The following is a 17186-nucleotide window of genomic DNA, read 5'->3' as shown; positions in this document are numbered from 1 at the left end:
GCTTATGAGTGAGGCTGCTGTGGGCGTTCTCATGATGTCTTTTGGGGATCACCGCACTGTTTCCCTTGGGTGTAGACCCAGGAGAGTTGCTGGGTCATGGGTAGGCATTGGGTAGCTTTAGTAACTAGTGCTGAGTTTTTTCCAAGATTGTCAAGCTGTTCCACTCTCCCCAGCCTTGACAGGGACCCTCGCTTCAGCTCTGCTGGTCGTGCTGTGCTGTCTCATCATGGCTTTACCTTGCGCTTCTCTGATGACAGACGAGGTGGCACCTCTTTTCACACAGTTCTCCGACCCCCTGAGCTCCTCACGTACAGCACCCGCTCAGCTCTTTTGACCATTTTTTATTGCGTTGTCTGTCTTGTTGTCTCTACTTATAGGACCCATGTATTTTGGATACGGATTACTTGCTGAATCTCGTTATAGGTAATATCGTTCCTTTTCACACTTAGAGGGATCTTTGGATGAATAAGTGTTCTTAGCTGAGCTAGCCCAGTTTAAGAAAAACTTCCCTTGGGGGGTGGCGCCTGGGGGGCTTAGTCAGGTAAATGTCTGACCCTTGATTTCTGCTCAGGTCATGGTCTCACGGTTCATGGGATCGAGCCCTACGTTAGGCTTTGCGCTGGCAGAGCGGAACCTGCTTAGGACTCTCTCTCTCCGTCTCCCTCTCTGCCCCTCTGCTGCTTGCGCTGTCTCTCTCAAAACTAATAAATAAGTATTTTTTAAAAAACTTCCTGTAGCTACTGATTCTTGTGTCCTATTTAAGAAATCTTTGTAACCCCAAAGTCACAATTTTATTTCACCTTCTAGATGTTATGTTGTACCTTTGACATTTGGATTAGAAGTCTGATGAGATCCTTATCTTTGTTCCTCTACATGTCATACATCTTTTTTTTAAGTGATTTTAAGTTTGTTTTTTTAGAGAGAGACAAAGTGGGGGTGGGGGGAGGGACGGAGGGAGGGAGAGAGAGAATCCCGAGAAGGCTCTGCGCTGTCCCCCCAGAGCCTAATTCGGGGCTCGAACCCACGAACCATGAGATCATGACCTGAACCGAAGACGGACGCTTAACTGACTGAGCCCCCCGAGTGCCCCTGTAATAAATCTCTTAAAATTTAATTTTTTATTAAGACTTTACTTTTTTGAGCAATGTTAGGCTCACGGTAAAACAGTGGGGAGAGGACAGTGATTTCCCACCTGCACTACGCAAGCCCCCTGTGCCGTCGGCGTCCCCACCACAGTGGGACGTGAGTGCCCTGGAGGAAGCTACGGTGACCTGTCATCATCGCCGGGGCCTGTGTTTACAGGAGGGCTCAGTCCGCGCGCACGCCCTGGGTCTGGGCCAGGGTACAACGACATGTACCCATCTGCTATCAGGGCCTGCACTGGCCGCGCCCGGTCCCTCCCTCCGCGGCGCCAGCCCCCCGGAAACCACGGAGCCTCTTACTGTCTTCGTAGTCCTGCCTTTCCAGAATGAGTCACTGCCTGCTTTTCAGTCCTTCCCTGTCACTGAGTCTCAGCTGTTGACTTGCGATGCACTTTGGTGATCACCTTCGCTTGCGCCCGCCTTGGGGTTCTTATCACATCCATCAGTTTCTAGCTCGTATGCAGTCTAGGCATCTTTTGCTGTCATTTCTTTGGACATTTTCTTCTCCACGCTTTTCCTGGGACCCCAACTACATGTGTGTCGGACTTCTCGCTATTGTGCCATTTATCAGTGCTGCTGTTTATTTTTGTAATTTAATTTTTTTCATTTTTGTTAAAGCCTTTTCTCTGTGCTTCATTTTGGGTAATTTCTCCTGTTTATATTTTCTAGATGAGCAGTCTTTTCTTCTGCAGTGTCTCCCGGCTATAATACCATTCAATGTATTATTCATTTCAGATCTGTGTGGGGAACAGAGCTGGTGTGGGAACAGAGCTAAGGGGGGAACGGAGCTAACGTGGGAAGGGAGCTGACGTGGGGAACAGCGCTGGTGGGGGAGCAGTGGGGTACAAGTGGTTCCTGTGCCGTGGTCGAGCGACCTGGTGATCGGTCTCTGTTGCAGCCAGCAGTGTGGGCTGACGGCAGGCTGGACGCTCTCCAGCCCAACTGCCCATCTCCTCTGGGTCCACCCTGCGGCAGAGTTGGGGGATGTGGTCCCCTGGGTGGGAAGACCCAGGGCTCCAGGCACCGGGTGGCACGACACCACCACAGCTGCGGCGTGAGGTCAGCGATCGCTCCAAAGCCACAGAAAGGGTGAAGGAATTGGGAGAAACCGAGGCTCAGTACTCAGCGCCGTGCCCCCCCCCCCCCCCGCTACTTGTCCACAGCAGGCCTATTTTAGAGCGCTGCTGGTCGGCGCGTCCTTCAACGGCTGGGATAAAATGAGAACTCTTCTCTGGAGGAGCAAATGCGAAATTTCTAGGCTTTGCTTTCTCGCCTACACCGCCCCCTGCTGGCAATGTCTCTGCACTGCCGCATCCCTGGTCTTGGGGGTCAAATGGGATTTTCCGGCCAATGAATGGAGACCCCTGGGGCCAGGCATCCCCAGGCCAAACTCCAACGGAGGAGAGAGGAGGCCGAGGCAAGGGACGCCGGGACCTCGCCATGTGATAGAATGATTTATTAGAACAAATTCCATGACAACTCATATAAAATAATCGTTTTCCGAAAGACAGCCGTAAGACCACCTGAGGACAGACAGACAGAAGTACCTCCAAGAAGCCAGACAAATAAGTTACCGATCCCGAGTCGAAGGCTGGAAGGGGGAGGAACAGGAATTTGTGAATAAAAAAAAGCGTACAACGATCACTGAGGGTGGGTGTGGATGGAGAACGGCCACTGTTTGCTTCCAGGGGACGGGCTGCGGGCGACTGTGTGGGGCATGCAGGAGACAGCGGGCCGGCACCTCCTCCGTGTGGACCAGCAGGCTCGAGGGGCGGGGTCCTGGCAGGGACCCCGCCACCACTCGCACACAGAAACGGGGGGGGGGGGGGGCGTACAGGACCCATGCACACTAGTCCACATCAGCTAAATGTAAACACGGACACACACGTCACCCATGGGGCCCGGACTCACACCCACTGGCCTCCGGGCCCCGTCCCGCAACCGCCACTCACACAGGCGCCAGGCAGGGTGCACGGCGACCCCGCGCCACGGCGGCCAGGGTGGGCCAGCCCCGCCCCCACCTGCCACAGCCCGCGGGCTCTTTGGCTTAGAGGCTCCAGAAACGGGCCCCCCTGGGGGGCGTGCTCTGCCCCCCCCCCCCCGGCGTGTTCCCAGCTGAAAGAACCCTGAGAAGGCAAACTGTCCCTGGGATGGGGAGGGGGGGGTGTCTCTCCCTGCTCTCCCCGCCCCACCCCTGCACCGGGACCAGAGCACAGCAGCCTGCGGGGCCCCGAGCCAGACACCCAGGTAATGCCCACAGCATCAGGGAGGACAGGGGTGAGGGTGGGGGAGGGCGGGCGGCCCCGGGAGGCTCCGGTTTCCAGCCACTTGGGTCTAGTGCTCACCACCCCCCCCCCCCCCCCCCCCGGCCTAGAACCGCAGGAAGCCGAGTGCGGCCAGCGTCCCGAGCTGGGACCGACCGCCCTGCAGTGTGGACACGTGCCTGGGCTGGCCGGGAGCGCGGGCGCGTGTCTGGCATGCGTGTGTGCCCGTGTGCACGGCCGGCGTGGCAGCAGCCACACACTCGGTGGGCTTGGCAGTTGCGTTGGCACCAAAGAAGTGGGGTTCCCGCCCCGAACGTCTCCGCGGGCCACGTCCCCGCCCCAGGCCACTGGGCCGCAGAGCTGCCCGTGAGGGCCCCGGCCAGGTGCGCCCCGGCCTCCAGTCCCGGAGTACTGCCAGCCCCTCCCGGCTCTGTGTTTGGCACTGAATGGCACCCTCCGGCCCAACCGCGGCCGGCGCCCGGGGCCTCCGACAGAACAGCAGCCCCCGGCGCCAGAGGCAGGGGAGGGGCCTCCCGGGCCCAGGGAGCCGCTGCGATGGCACAGACGACTCTTTCCTCAAAAGCTAAAGACAAAAAGGACAGCGTGGAGAGGAGGCAGGGGACACACCTGTGACGCGGGCCTCAGCGGTGGCCGCAACGGGAGCCGGGCCGGGCCGGCCCGTCCAGCTGGGGTGCTGCTGGGAGCTAGGGAGGGGCCCGGGGAACCGAGGCCCCTGCCCAGGGGTTATGGCACGTGCGGGGGGCTCCGCGTGAACCGTCCGCAGCCGGGAAGGGCCGCAGTGGCGGGTAAAGGAGGCTGGTGGCGCCGGCCCCGGGGGCACAGGGGACCGCCGCGGCCCCCACCGCCTAGATCAGGAACCTCTCCGCGTCAGGGAGGAAGTCGGGGAGGAAGGCGGGGTCCGGGAGGCCGGGGGACCCGCAGTTCGCCCGCGGCGGGCAGCTCCTCAGAGGCAGGGCCAAGGGGGGCGAGGCTGGGCTCTGGGCGGCCGGCCGGCCTTTCCCCAGCTGGGCCAAGCCCGCGGCGCCCCGGTTTCCGGTCAGCAGGTCCAGATTCCCGCCGGGGTCCACGATGGCGTTGATGACTGCGGGGGCGGGAGCGTTAGGCCAGCCCGAGGGTCCCACCCCGGGGCCTCCCAGCCGGCTAACGGTGGGCAGTGCATCTGGTCTCCCAGCAAGGACCCTGCGTGGGGGTGGGGGGCAGCAGCACCAGTGTGGGTCCCCCCCGCCACCTCCCACCCGCGCCTGGCCACACCCACCTTCCAGCTGCTTCTGTACACGCCTCAGTTCTTTCAGGATGGAGCTGATTTCCTGGAAGCGAGCGAGCAGGGGGAGATGGGACGGGACCGCCAAGGGGTTGCCTCTCCCCCAGGTCTGTGGCCGGAGCCCCCCACTCCCCGGGGCCAGGTGGCCGGGGGACGGGGCCGGCGCCCACCTTGTTGGACGTCTTCAGGATGGGCACCTCGTTCTCCGAGTTGATCCTGGCTTCCAGCTCCTCCCAGGCACGCCCTGTGTTCTGAAAGAGGATCCTGCCGCCCAGGGGTGGGAGCGGGACGGGGACGGGCCGAGGACAGTGAGGACCGAAGCCTAGACCCACAGGCTCCCAGGCCACCCCACCCACCACACCTCTCCCGTGCCCGAGGGGAAACTGAGGCCCGGAGGAGGGCCTGGGCCTGGCTGGTGCCAGAGCCCCCGTCCCCGCCTCACGTAGGGAGGGCTGGGGGTCGCCCTGGGGGCTCTGCCTACCGCAAGCTGGGGGCCTGGCGGCCGGGGGCCGGGGGTGTGTGTGCGTGTGTGGCCCCGGCAGGCCCTGGCTGACGCGTGCGTGTGTGTGTCCGAGGGGCCTGTGGAGCCCGCTGGCCCTACTCACTTCATCTTCTCGGCCAGGTGCTCCGTGTTCTCTCGGATGGCGTGGGACAGCTGGGACACGGGGTTGAGCATCAGGTTGTCAAAGATCACCTGCGAGGACCCGGTGTCAGTGCGGTGCCCGGGAGCCGTGGGCACACCCTACCCCTGGCCAGAGGGACCCCTGTGTGCAGCCAGGCCAGCTGTCTGCAGGGGAGGGAGGCGGGGGGGGGGGGGGGGGCGCCTGCCTCCTCACGGTTCCAAGGCCGCATCTTGTTGGCGAGGGGGTCCTCACAGCGGTCGTTCATATTCTGGTCCAAGTCCCGAGAGCTCAGGGGGCCAGGTGGCACCTTCTGGAAGTTGAGGCTGGCCTCAGGGATTCGTTGCACCAGCTGCAGACAGGGCAGGGCTGCGTCAGCGCACCTCGGGGGCCGCCCGCCAGCAGGTGCGGGCACTCGCGCCTCCCTGCTACGACAGCGAGGAGACAGCCGACCCCACGCCCTGGGCGCTCAGGGCTCCTGGACGCCCCTGCCCCCAAGGCAGCTGTTCGGGGAGCCGAGCGGAGGACGCGCAGCCTTGGTGACTGTCCGCCCTCTGCCAAGGTGTGCCGGAAGCTGCCGCAGGGCGGGGGGAGGCCGGACACGGCCTGCCTGGACCTCACGGCTCGGGGAGCGGGGGTGGGGCTGGGCTCACCTCCTCACGGGCGGAGATGGTTGAGGCAGGGGTGCTGGGCACGTTGCTGAGGGAGGGGCTACGGGCGGGCCCCGGTGAGCCCAACGAGTCGCCGTCCCCAGCCACGTCATGGATCTCCCGGGCCAGGATGGCCACGTCCTTCACTAGCGTCTGGCTCAGCCTGCGGGAGCAGGGAAGAAGGCAGGTGCCGTGGGGTCCTCCGGGCTGGGGGCCGGTGTTGGGAGGTCGGGGAGCAGGAGGCTGACAGAACCCGGTGCCCGTCCCCAGGCAGACCTCCCCCTCTCAGGTGCAGGCAGGAGCCCCTCCCAAGGGACAAGTGCCGGTGAGGGGCAGGCGGCCCGCAGCCTGGCCCAGACTGTGCCCCAGCGGCCATCGGCAACGTCAGAGTTGGCAGGGCCCCGTCCGGAGGCTCAAGGCCCCAGTGCCCCCTGAGGGGTGGCCGGAGCTGGGCCCGGCAGGGCCAGGTGGGAAGGGCTCCAGGGCGAGCCACACACACCCTCTCCTCCTCCGGCCACCAGGTCCGGGCATCAGGGCTGCCACAGAACGTGTGGCCACACGAGCCCTCCTCCGCAGGCGGGGACACCGAGGTGGGGGAGGGGTCACAGACCACGATCAGAATCAGGCAAAGGCTGACAGAGGCAGGCAGAGACCGGGCACCTGCCTGCAGGGGAGGCAGGGAGGCCGAGGGAGGCTAAGCCCCCAGCATCAGCCTGGCCTCACCCGCGCCCTGCACAGGCGATGACGTGCGTCCCCTCGAGCCCCCGGGGACTGGGGACGGCTTCTGCCCCTACTGCCTGCGAGGTCCCCAGGCCCAGCCTGCAGCCTCTGTGCCCTGTCCCCGAAGCTCATCGGGTTCCACAGCCAGCAGATCATGTGCCACCGGAGCCCCCGACCCAGGCTTGAGGCACTGGAGCCCCTTGTCACTGTCCCCCACCATCCCCCCTCACCGCAGGGGCACAAGGCCCACCCCGCCCAGCTTCCTCCCGTCAATGCCTGCGGTCGCCCAAGGGACAGGGACGGGGCTTCCAAGCCCACCGAGGACCAGGTCTCCGCCCTTAGCGGTCTCAGCACCACCCAGGGCACCTCCCAGCCGGCCCCCAGGGCCCATCCACTCCCTGCCTGGCGGGGCCGCTGAGCCCAGCCCCCAGAAATGCTAGTCACAGCTGGAGGAAACCATCCTGGCCGGCCCCTCCCTCCCCAGCAAGACTGACCTAGGTCCCCTCAAGAGGAGTCTCCCCCAACTGGGCCCCACCCTCCCTACGTCCAGAAAACACAGAAGAAGCCCCTCAAATTCACAACAGCACCAAACCAGCACGTGCTCCTGCCTCAGTGCCCGACTCCCCCCCTGCCCCGTGTACCCCTGCCTCAGTGCCCGACCCTCCACCCTGCCCCACGTGCTCCTGCCTCAGTGCCCGACTCCCCCCACCCCGCATGTCCGACTCAGTGCCCGCGGCCCCCTGCCCCAGACCCGTCTCCTCTCTCTGGCCCCCAGCATATCAGATGCTCAAGCTTGCTCACTCTGGAAGCAGAGGCCTCCAAAGCCCCCAAGGGCCCTCCACTCCCCATCCTCTCTCCTCTGCACCCTGCTCGCCTCCCTCCTCCGGGTGAAGTATCTCCTTCCAGAACCCTCACTCACCACCCCAGCGCACAGGCACCGCCCCCTCCCCCAGTGTCTTGGGAGCTCGGTTCCTGGTCCCCTTCTCTCCATGCCTGGCAGGTCCTCTCTGCTCCACCTCGAGTCTCCACGGCCTCCGTCACCAGCCCTGTGTCTCCACGCCCACACGGGCTGTTCTCCAGGGAACCACCTGCCTCTGGTCACCTCTTTCTAGGAGCCTCACGGGCTCAAGCTTAGCATCCTCAGCACCAAACACTCACCGTTAGCCCAGGCCCAGGCTCCTGCCCTGCCGTGAGCCCTGCGGTGCTCAGCCAACGGCCGCTCCCCAGCAACAGCCCCCCACGTCTGCACCGTCCTTCCCAGCACCCGGCCAGAGGTGACCCGGCAAATGACCACACAAGAGAGTTCATCTTCAACAACCACGGCGGAGTCCTTCCTCAGCCCGGAGGTCCCACACCCGCCCACCCGTCCACACGCGATCGTCCGCGAACCATCCGTCCGACAAGCGGCCGCGGAGCCCGTCTGGGAAGAGAGCCCGAAGCCCAGGCCTGCCCTGCCCTGCCCTGCCCTGCCAGGGCGGAGGGGCGCCCTCTGCATGGACGGCTCACCTGGCAATCTCCGCGATCTCTGCCGTCTGCACGATAAAACCGTAGGGGTCGGGATCCTCCTCCTCGTCGTCGTCCGTGTCCCGGAGGCCGGGGGCCCGGGGTCGGGTCCGGCCGGAGCTGCCGGCCCGCGGGGTCTGCGTGGCTGCCGAGGTGCGGGCGCGTGCGTGTTTGGGGGAGCCGTACTCCTCCTCGGACGTGGACGTGCAGTCTGAGCCCTGCTGCCGTCGGCGTGTGCCTGGGCGCGTGCATCCGTTCCAGGAACAAGAACAGAACAGAGCAGCACTCAGCACGCTGCGGCAGCCCAGGCCCCTCTGGGCGAGGGCCCGGCACCGCGGGACAGGCCACCGCCGGCCGAGAAGCCGACGGGGGGAGGGCAGCCCGGCGCCTCCACGGCTGGAGCTGATCGGCCCCGGGCAGCTGCGCGTCCCATGGGGAGGCCAGCGCCCTCAGCGGCAGGAAATGGGACCCACGGAGACCCCAAATCGGGGCGAAACTCTCCACGCAGATCAGCCCCAGCCCCTCCCTGGTCTCAGACCTGACTCCCCACGGCGGCGGCAAACGCACTCAGAGGGAAAACACGGGGACGGGCAGTGGGTCCCCGACCCCAGACCACACTGACCCCGCTTCGTCCTCCAGTGGAGCCCGGCCCTCGGCACCCCTTGCCCCCAGCGGGGGTGGAGGCCCCCACGGCCCGGGACCAGAAAGCAGGGGCGCCCTGCTTCTGCAGCTGCGGGAGGCACAGGAGCTTCGAGGAGCTGGGCCAGAGAGCCCACCCTTCAGTTTGCTTGGGGGACGGGCTCCCCAGAGGGCAAGACATCGGGCCACCCCCGGGCGGGAGACCAGCGCCAGCCGCCACGGCCCCGTCTGTCCTCGCCGTGCATGCGCACAGACCGCGGGCAGCCCGGGGCCTCTGCCCAGGGGTGCGTGGGAGATGGACACGGCCCTCCCCCGCCGCGGGCTTTGTGGGCGTCCAGGGAAGACACCCTCCCCGGGCCCCGGGGCACGGCTCGGGCCTCTGCCTGTACCTCGTGAGCCGGATGCCAGCCCAGAGCGCCAGGGAAGAGCGAGCAGCCCGGCCGGCTGTCCGCAGCCACGCGGGTCCCCCCCCCCCCCCCGGGGTCAGCGAGAGCCCCGCCCCCCCTGCGGCCTGGGCCTCCCGCGGCACTCGCGCGCGTCTGTGGAGACACGCCTGCTTGCGGGAGCGGGGGCTCCCCGCGGGCTGGAACCGGGACCCCGCAGCCCTGCGCCAGGCCAGCACAGGAACCCACCGCCCAGGCTGGCTGCCCCCGGCACTCACTGGGCGAGGAGTATCGGGCGCTGCCCGGGCGGGCCCTGCTGAAGGGCTGGCGGGGCACCGTGGTGGAACTGGCGGCCTTCCGGGCAGCGGCCCGCGCCTCGGCCATGACGGGCTTGCGGACAGCGCAGTACAGCTCGACGCTGCGGCCGGAGAAGCCGCCCCGGGCGGGGGCCGCCTCCGAGTCGCCGGGCCCCGTGAAGGACCCGGCCCGCTTCCGCGGCATGGCCAGGATGTCCAGGCGTGACAACTTCTTGGCCTGCTCGGCAGCCGGCCGGCCCACTGGCTCCAGGTTGGCTGGGGGCCCCCGTTCCCCATCTGCAGCCTCCGTGTCCGAGGCATCCCCCAGCCGGGCCCGCCTCAGCCGGGAGGCCCGCGTGGGCCGGGGGGTGGACAGGCTGTTGGAGCGGGTCAGCACCTGCTGTGCCTTCTGGGAGCCCGTGGGGCCTCGGCCCGGCTCCTCCCGGGTGGCTGGAGACGGCGGTGGGGCCGCAGGCTTCCGGCGAGGCCCTGGCCGCCCTGCCCCGCTGGCCGCGGGGGGCTCGTGGTCACAGGTGACCGTGTCCGTGCCAGGCGGGTGGGCCGGGCCCGAGCCTCGTTCTTCATCAGGCCAGTCCGAGGGCACCCGGGGCCCAGGGCCACGCCGCGCAGACACACGCCTCGCGTCGGTAGGGCCCGGCGGGCGACGCTTCTCTGACAGCCGGTCCCGGGCACTGTTCAAGGAGACGGTCCCCAGGTCCTGTGTTGCCGGCGGGGACGGCGGCTTGTCCTTCTGCAGCCCCGTGGGCTGGGCGCCGGTCGGGCTGGGCCCGTTCTTACCGCTGAGCAAGCTCACAGTGCTAGCCGTGTCCACATCAGAGTCCCCAGACAGAGAGTCGTCCGGCGGCCCAGGGGCACTGCCCATCTGGCCCTCGGCCTCGTCCGTGGGCTTGGAAAGCAGTCGGGCCTCCAGGGCTGCCAGGGCCGTCTCCGTCTCCTTCAGAATCAGGTGGGTGTCCTGAGGGTGGAGGTCTGTGCGTGAGGCCCGGGCCGCGGCCAGGTCCTGCAGGAGGGGGTGGCTGGAGATGTGTGGAAGCTGGCCAGGCGCCGGGGGGCCAGCGGCCGGCTCCTTGCTGAAGCTCTCCTGCCGCACCAAGGCCGGGGCAGAGCCCTCGGGCTCCGGGGACCGCCCTGTCCGCAGCTGGATGACCATCCTCCCGCTGGTGCTCACGTAGACGCCGTCCCTCACCGGGGGGCTGGCCTGGGCCACCCGTCCTGGGCCCTCCGCCTCCCCCGGAGCCACCGATGGTTTCCTGGGGAAGGCTGCCTCCCCGTTCTGGTCCCCAATGAAGAAAGAGGTAGGGGCTGGCTCCCCGGGGGCCCTTGGCGAGCGCCGGCCCTTCGTCCACGCGGGACCCTCCTGGGGGCTCCTGCGTCTCTCCTCACGCGGGGCCCCGCCCAGCTCGGAGCCCCGCCCACCATCCGACCCACTGGCATCGCTGAGGCTGTCGGGCTCCAAGTCCTCCTGGCCCAAGAGGCAGCTGGCCTGCTCACTGCCCAGCTCCGGAGGCCCGGGGCCGCTCCTCCTGGTGGCCTCAAGGCCCCCAGGGCTGTCTGCCCTGTCGCCGGGCAGCTGTGGGAGTAGCCGTCGCTGGCGCACGGGCAGAGCCCCCTCGAGCTCCCCAGCTCTGCGCCCAGGGCCCTCCTCTGCAAAGACAGGGGCGACCTGGTTGGAGTGGCCACACGCCTGTAGGCCCTCAGGAGCGCCGGAAGCCCGGCCTTCCCCCAGACAGCCGGCACGCACGCGCACCCGAGTGTCCAGCACGAGGGCCTGAGACCACCCCTCCCCCCCCTCCCCCTCCATCCCCCACCCCTCTGCTGGGCCAGAACCACTTACCTGCCAGGCCTGGGTCTGAGTAGCTATCAGCCAGGCTGGCCCAGCGGGACACCCACTTCTGACCCCCGGGGGAGCCCGGCACCGTGAGGCCCTGCGGAGCGAAGGGCAAGCTGTGTCTGCAGCAAGGAGGGGCGGGGGCAGCGGGGCAGCTCCCCCCCCCCCCCCACCTGGCCCAAACGCGCCATCCCTGCACCTGCGGCACACTCCTCCGTCAGAGGCAGCCAGGCGACCCCTCGCGCTCCCCTGGGCTTGCGGGAGTCCCACGCAACTGCCAACGTAACTACCTGGTCCGAGCCCAGTTTGACGGCCCGGAGGTCAGCAGCTGTGACTCAGGCCAGCCCTGCCCGTGGGCACAGGCGTACCCAGGGGCCCCACCTGACTCAGAGCCCCAGGGCCTGCCCTTGAGCCCTCCACACAGGGGCCCCCCCGCCCAGCCGCCAGGCGGGCCACTCACAGAAGGTTCCACCCGGCCTCGCAGAGGGGCTGGAACGCCGCGCAGTCCAGGCCACAACCCTCGAGTGCGTACAGGACCCGAGGGCGGGGCCCCAGCCTGGCTGCCGGCCTCCCTCGCCCGGCCCCTCCCCGGAGCAGTGTGTGTCCCACATACCTGGAGCCCCCCTTGGGAGTCTATGCCCACTGGCCGGGAGGCAAACTCCTGCAGGAGGGCCATGCGCTGGGCCACCCCGTCACCGGCCGCATCTCTGTCCCCTCGGATGACCGGACGAAAGGTGGCCGAGGACACCCTGGAGAGCTCGGGAGACTCAAGTACCCCAAAGACCTGCCGGGAGGGACGGCCAGGCCCGGGTCAGCGCCAGCCCACCGACCGCCCATCCCCTCCCGGCCGGGCCCCCACGCCCCTGCCGTGCAGACCTGGTCAATCATCTGGCGGGCCTCCTCCACCTCCGGATCCTGCACGTCCGTCTCGATGGTGTAAGTCCCCGCGTCGCTCAGGCTGTCGTCCTCGTCCTGCTTCCGAGCCTTGGTCAGCTGGGGGTCAGCGGGGGGTGGCGGCGGGGTCGCAGGGGCCACGGGGCTGGCCCCACGGGGGGTCTCAGGGGCAGGCGACTCCGGGGATGCCTTGTCAGGGCCGGGCCGGGCGGCAGGAGAGCCGTCCCACGGGCACTGAGCCATGAAGTCCTGGGCCAGACGGGAACGGCGCCCCACACTGCCGAAGGGCCGCGGGGAGGCCCGGGGGGCGGGCGAGGACCCCCCCAGCCGCTCCTCTGTCCTCTCCCGCTTGAGCGAGCTGGCCCGCTGTGGCCCCGAGCTGCCGCCCGTCCCCCGCGCCGGGGCCGGGGCGCCGGGGCGGTCCCTCTCGGCCGGCCCGGGGCCTCGGCGCTTGTCGGCCTTGGGGTCCCCGGCAGGGGTGTGCGTGAAAGACTGGGAGCGCTTCTTGCGGGGCGCGTCCTGGTCGAAGAACTCGATGACGAAGGCCTGCTGGTTGTGCAGCAGCTCCTGGGGGTCCCGCTTCAGCTGCCTCTGCAGCCGCACCTGCGCCCCGCCGCCCTCCGCGGGGACCCCGGCCGCCGCCGCCTTGGCCGTGGGGTCCTCCGAGTCGCTCTGTGTGCCGTCCTCGTGCTTGTGGCCTGGGAGTGGGGGGATCCCCAGCTGTCACAGGTGCTCGGGGACACAGCGCCCCACACCCCACCCCACACGGCCGAGACGAGCAGCCGAAACGCGCTGGACGGCCCCGAGTGCGAGGCGAGTCCAGCACAATCGCCTACGCACGGGACATCAACCAACCTGACTGGGGCGCCCCCAGGGAGGCGAGGGGGCCGCGGGGCGGTCGCGGGGCCCGTGGTGGGCCAGCCGGTCGGCACTCACCCTTGAGGGTGCGGGTGTGCACGGGCAGGTCACTCTTGGTGCTGTGACGGTCGTCACCGGGGCCGGCCCGGCAGAGCAGGCTGGGGTCATTGTGCACCAGCCAGTCGGCCACCTTGGTCTCCGCGGACACGGCCTCCGCAGGCGTGGCCTCCCTGCCGGGCGGCCTCCTCTGGCGCAGGGAGAACTTGGTGACGTGGTCCTTGATCTTAACCTTGCCGGGGCTGCCGTCATCAAACTCGATGGTGAAGGAGGCGTGGCTCTGTACCACGGGGGCTGCACCGGCCACACCGGGCTCCACGTCCTTGGTGGGGGCCTCCTGCACCGGCGCCTCGGGGGGCCGTGGCGGCGGGGCCTCCTTCGTGGGGATCTCGAAGTAACTGGGCTCCCGCCTGAACGCGTAGCTGGGAGGCTCCGCTGCAGCCCGGAAGCCGGCCATTGTCCCGGCCAGCTCCCTGTCCTGCTGCGACGGCTCCTTGGGCCGCTCTACGTCGGTGGGGGGAGAAAACACGTCCTTGGGGCTGCAGGGTAGCATCCTCACCCCACCCGTGTCTGCCAAAACCGCCGTCTCCCCCAGAGCAGGCACCTCCGGGGCTTCCGGGGACCCACCTGGGTCGGGCTCCTCCGGGCGCCGGTCCTCACACGGACTGTCGCCCTCATCCTCGCCCCACCAGGAGGGCTGTCCGTACAGAGGGGTCCGGTAGGCCGCTGCCTCTGCAGAGGGAGGACAGTCCCACCCTGAGTCACTGTGGCGCCAACACAGACAAGGAGGGAGACCCGGAGCCGGGGGAGACGCTGGCCTCTGGAGGGGTCCCGGCATCAGCTCCCGTCTCAGACCTGCGGCTGCCCAGGACCCTGCCTTGACTGCTTCAACGTGACCGCTCTGAGCCCTGTTCTGCATCCGCAGTGGGGGACAGTCGCAGGGAGTCCAGGACACTGGCTTCCCCCAGCCCCGCCCGGGCCTCCCTGAGGGGCAGGCACCCCCTCCAGCCCAGCTCCGGGCTCCCCAGGGCCTGCCTGTCAGAAGGTCAGGAGGACAGGAGTCCATACCCAGGGACAGTCTCTCCGAGGCTCTGGAAGTGACTCAGGCCACAAAGGGGGCCCTGAAGGCTGAGCCCACTACAGACTGACCGGACCACACGGGGCACGGGGGGTGCAGTGCACCCAGGGGGGCGTGGGTGGGGGACACACAGGTGCCTGAGCTCACACAGAGCAGGTCTGTGCCATGGCTGCTGCTGGTGGAGTGGGCCCAGGAGGCTGGGAGACAGGGCAAGGGTCCGTGCTGGGAGGGGAGGGTCATCCGGATGGGGCAGACCCGTGGGGGGGCCGGCCTGTGCGCCTCGGGGCTGCCCTACCTGCTCCCGGCCTCCGGTCCGCCCTCTCCGGCCTGGGGCTCGAGGACTCGCAGTAGGGGGTGTGCTGGGGCAGTGCCTCGCCCTTCCTGGGTGCCGGGCTCTTGACGCTCACCTGCAGCTGGCTAGTGTACTTCTCGTGCTGCGGGCAGCGAGGCGGGGATGAGGGGGTGAGGGGGTGAGGGTGGGGTCCAGCTCTGGAGACGCTCAGGGCAGCCTGCCTCCCTCTGAGTCCAGAGGGGGCAGGAACTGGCCCCACGCACGAGCTCTCCTTACTGAACCCCATGGAATTGACAGCCTGAGGTGGAAACCGGGGGTCCTTGCCCAAGCCTGGGGGGTCCTCGAGACCAGGAAGCTTCCAGGGAGGCAGGGGCGGGCGGCAATCATCAGAGGTGACACCTCGCCCAGGACCCACCAGAGAGAGGGGAGGGATGGGCCCCAGGGCACGGGAAGTGGGGAGCAGCGGTCTACCCCAAGAGACCGTGCACGTGAATGTTGGTTTGCACGCGTGCGTCTGTGTACGTCTGTGTGAGCGCCTGTGTGCATGCCGGGCTCCCCTGGTCGAGCCCTGCGGTTGTAGAAGTCGGCCTCACGCTGACCGGTGACTCCAGGCAGGCTGCCCACAGCTCACTCCAAAGATGGGGCTAGGGCTAGTCTCCCCCACACGGAGCTCCTGGGTAAAGCTATGGGCAGGGTCCCCCAAGTCAGGGCTCCAAGACTCCCACACAAACGAGCAAGGGGAGAGGACATGGCCGGCCTGCCGTGGCCCCCCACCCGGGCCCCTCAAGCCCTGACTGAGAGTACCCCAGGACCCCCTACAGGGCTGTCCCCAAATACTGACCGCTCCTGCCTGTTCCTGGCCACCACCTGTGGTAGACTGCTTGGGGTCCTCCTTGGTACCCAGGATGCCTCTTGGCGCCCCCCCCCCCCCAGCTGGTACAGGCACACAGCAGCCCCCTCTCCGTGCCCAGCACCCACGGCTGCATCAGCCTCGGGGGAGTGACCGTCTTCCCCACCCGCTAGACTGGCCAGTCTGGCAGGACAGGCCCCACCAGGCTGGGCTGACTCATGGCACCAGCACCAGGCCACGGGAGCCAAGAGGCTGAGGGTGCTGGCCCGGGAGAGCTGTGGGGCGCAGGGGCCTTGTGGGAGGAGCCCCTGGGCTGCGTGCCGGCACTGACCCTGAGCGCCTCCTCGGGGACCCGGTGCTGCACACGCTCCAGCACGTACATGTTGGAATGTGGCAGTGAGTTAAGGCAAACCCAGAGCAGAGGAGCCAGGATAAGGGCGCAGGGCAGCGGGGGAGCAGACGGCCCAGAGGAGAGGCGTGTGCTGCCCCCCAACAGCCGCTTGTGCACCAGGTCCGTGCCCACGCTGCACCAACGACCTGCGTGCCAGGCTGCCCAACTCAGAGACGCAGGACACAGCCCATTCCAGAACCCAGCACACCCCTCCCCCCGCCCACCACTAGGGCCATGAACATGCCCTCTACACGCCCCCCACAAAGGGCAGGGCAGGCAGGTGATGCGCCCAGGAGCCAGGCCACACAGCTCCTGGCTCCCATCCCAGACCACCCCTCGGCCCTGGCCTCCCTATGTTCTAGAGGTGGGGAGGGGAGGGCTCAGCCAGGGGCTGTGTCCATACCCCCGGGGGGGTACGCCCACACAAGCGCAGGCTGCGGCGGGCAGAGGAGAAGACAGGGTGGGCTCCAGCTGCGTGCGGGTCCCCAGAGCAACCAGGCTGCTCAGGGCGGAGGCCCAGCCCTCACTCACACATGCTCTGAGCACAGAACGCCACGCCTGGTCAGCCCCCGGTTTGCCCCTGGGTCCCAGGTCAGCGCACTGGTTCCTGGAGCCCTGTGTCAGCTCAGACCAGGAGGTGGGAAGCAGTTCCCTGAGACCGGGGCCTCCGTCTGGGGAAGAGCGGGTACAGGTCAGGCCGGAGCCCAGGCTAATGGCCGTGGGCCGTGAGCACAGAGCAGCTGTGCCCACTGGGGCCCCTACCACTTCCAGGACAACCTGGGCCAGGACAACCTAGGGCGACCTGGGCCAGAAGGAGGGGGCACGGCCCGGAAAGGATATCATAGCCGAACCGGATGACGTCATGGAGCTTCAGCGTGACGTACTTCTGGTCCGGGATGCGCACGTCATTCACGAACGTCTGCAGAGGAAGCAGGTGGCAGGGCCCGGTCAACGGCAAGCAGGACAACAACTCAGGAGTCCGCTCCTTCCGCACTGCTCTGGGCCGGGCACTGGCCCTCTGACACATGTGCACCCAGCCCCAACCCTGAAGGGACCCCAGGACAGGCAGCCGCTGAAGGACCGGCGTCACCTGGACTCCCAGGACCCTCAGGTAGCCCCACAGTGTCCTTGTCAGTGGCCACGTGGCAGGGCCGGTCTGGTTGTGCAAAGCCACCCGCTCCTGGAACCCTCTTCCCCCACCCAGGGACTTCTAATTGTCTGGTCGCCGGATACCACGCCGTGGCCAGATGAGTGGGAGAGCCCCGCACACCCTGAGGGCCCCTGGGTGACAGAGGGACGACAGATGTGGGGGCCAGAGTCTGGTAGGAGCAACACGAGGCCTGGAGGACGCGGTGCAGGGCGGAGGCGGGCAGAGCAGGCCCTGAGAGGGTTCCATGTGCACACTTTGTATGCGGAGG

At 67.7% G+C, this 17186-nt stretch overlaps 1 protein-coding gene across 1 annotated transcript; it reads right to left on the bottom strand.

Annotated features, from left to right (window-relative positions):
* Window positions 1–2581: 2581 nt before the first annotated feature.
* CEP170B (centrosomal protein 170B) lies at window positions 2582–16970 on the bottom strand. Its single transcript, XM_040478399.1, has 16 exons — window positions 16609–16970; window positions 15709–15767; window positions 14531–14669; window positions 13785–13889; window positions 13179–13661; window positions 12225–12940; window positions 11962–12132; window positions 11355–11445; window positions 9482–11164; window positions 8185–8419; window positions 5962–6121; window positions 5517–5660; window positions 5294–5382; window positions 4859–4952; window positions 4683–4734; window positions 2582–4508 (listed from the first exon to the last, which is right to left on the bottom strand). The coding sequence occupies exons 1-16, from the start codon at window positions 16793–16795 to the stop codon at window positions 4273–4275; spliced, it is 4644 nt and encodes a 1547-aa protein (XP_040334333.1). The 5' UTR covers window positions 16796–16970; the 3' UTR covers window positions 2582–4272.
* Window positions 16971–17186: the final 216 nt, after the last annotated feature.

Source organism: Herpailurus yagouaroundi, unplaced genomic scaffold, assembly GCF_014898765.1.
Source record: "Herpailurus yagouaroundi ecotype Mexico unplaced genomic scaffold, PumYag 141, whole genome shotgun sequence".
In the NCBI taxonomy this organism is placed as follows: Eukaryota; Metazoa; Chordata; class Mammalia; order Carnivora; family Felidae; genus Herpailurus; species Herpailurus yagouaroundi.
The sequence above is the reverse complement of the archived record's forward strand: the minus strand, read 5'-3'. Positions and strand labels throughout refer to the sequence as shown.

Excerpts from the sequence above, each read along its gene's own strand:
- CEP170B (XM_040478399.1), bottom strand. The coding sequence starts at position 16,795 with ATGTGTCAGAGGGCCAGTGCCCGGCCCAGAGCAGTGCGGAAGGAGCGG. Across the intron at positions 12,941-13,178 it reads GCACACCCGCACCCTCAAGG|GCCACAAGCACGAGGACGGC; the intron begins GTGAGTGCCGAC and ends CCCCACTCCCAG. Across the intron at positions 8,420-9,481 it reads CGCCCGATACTCCTCGCCCA|GCACACGCCGACGGCAGCAG; the intron begins GTGAGTGCCGGG and ends GCACGCGCCCAG.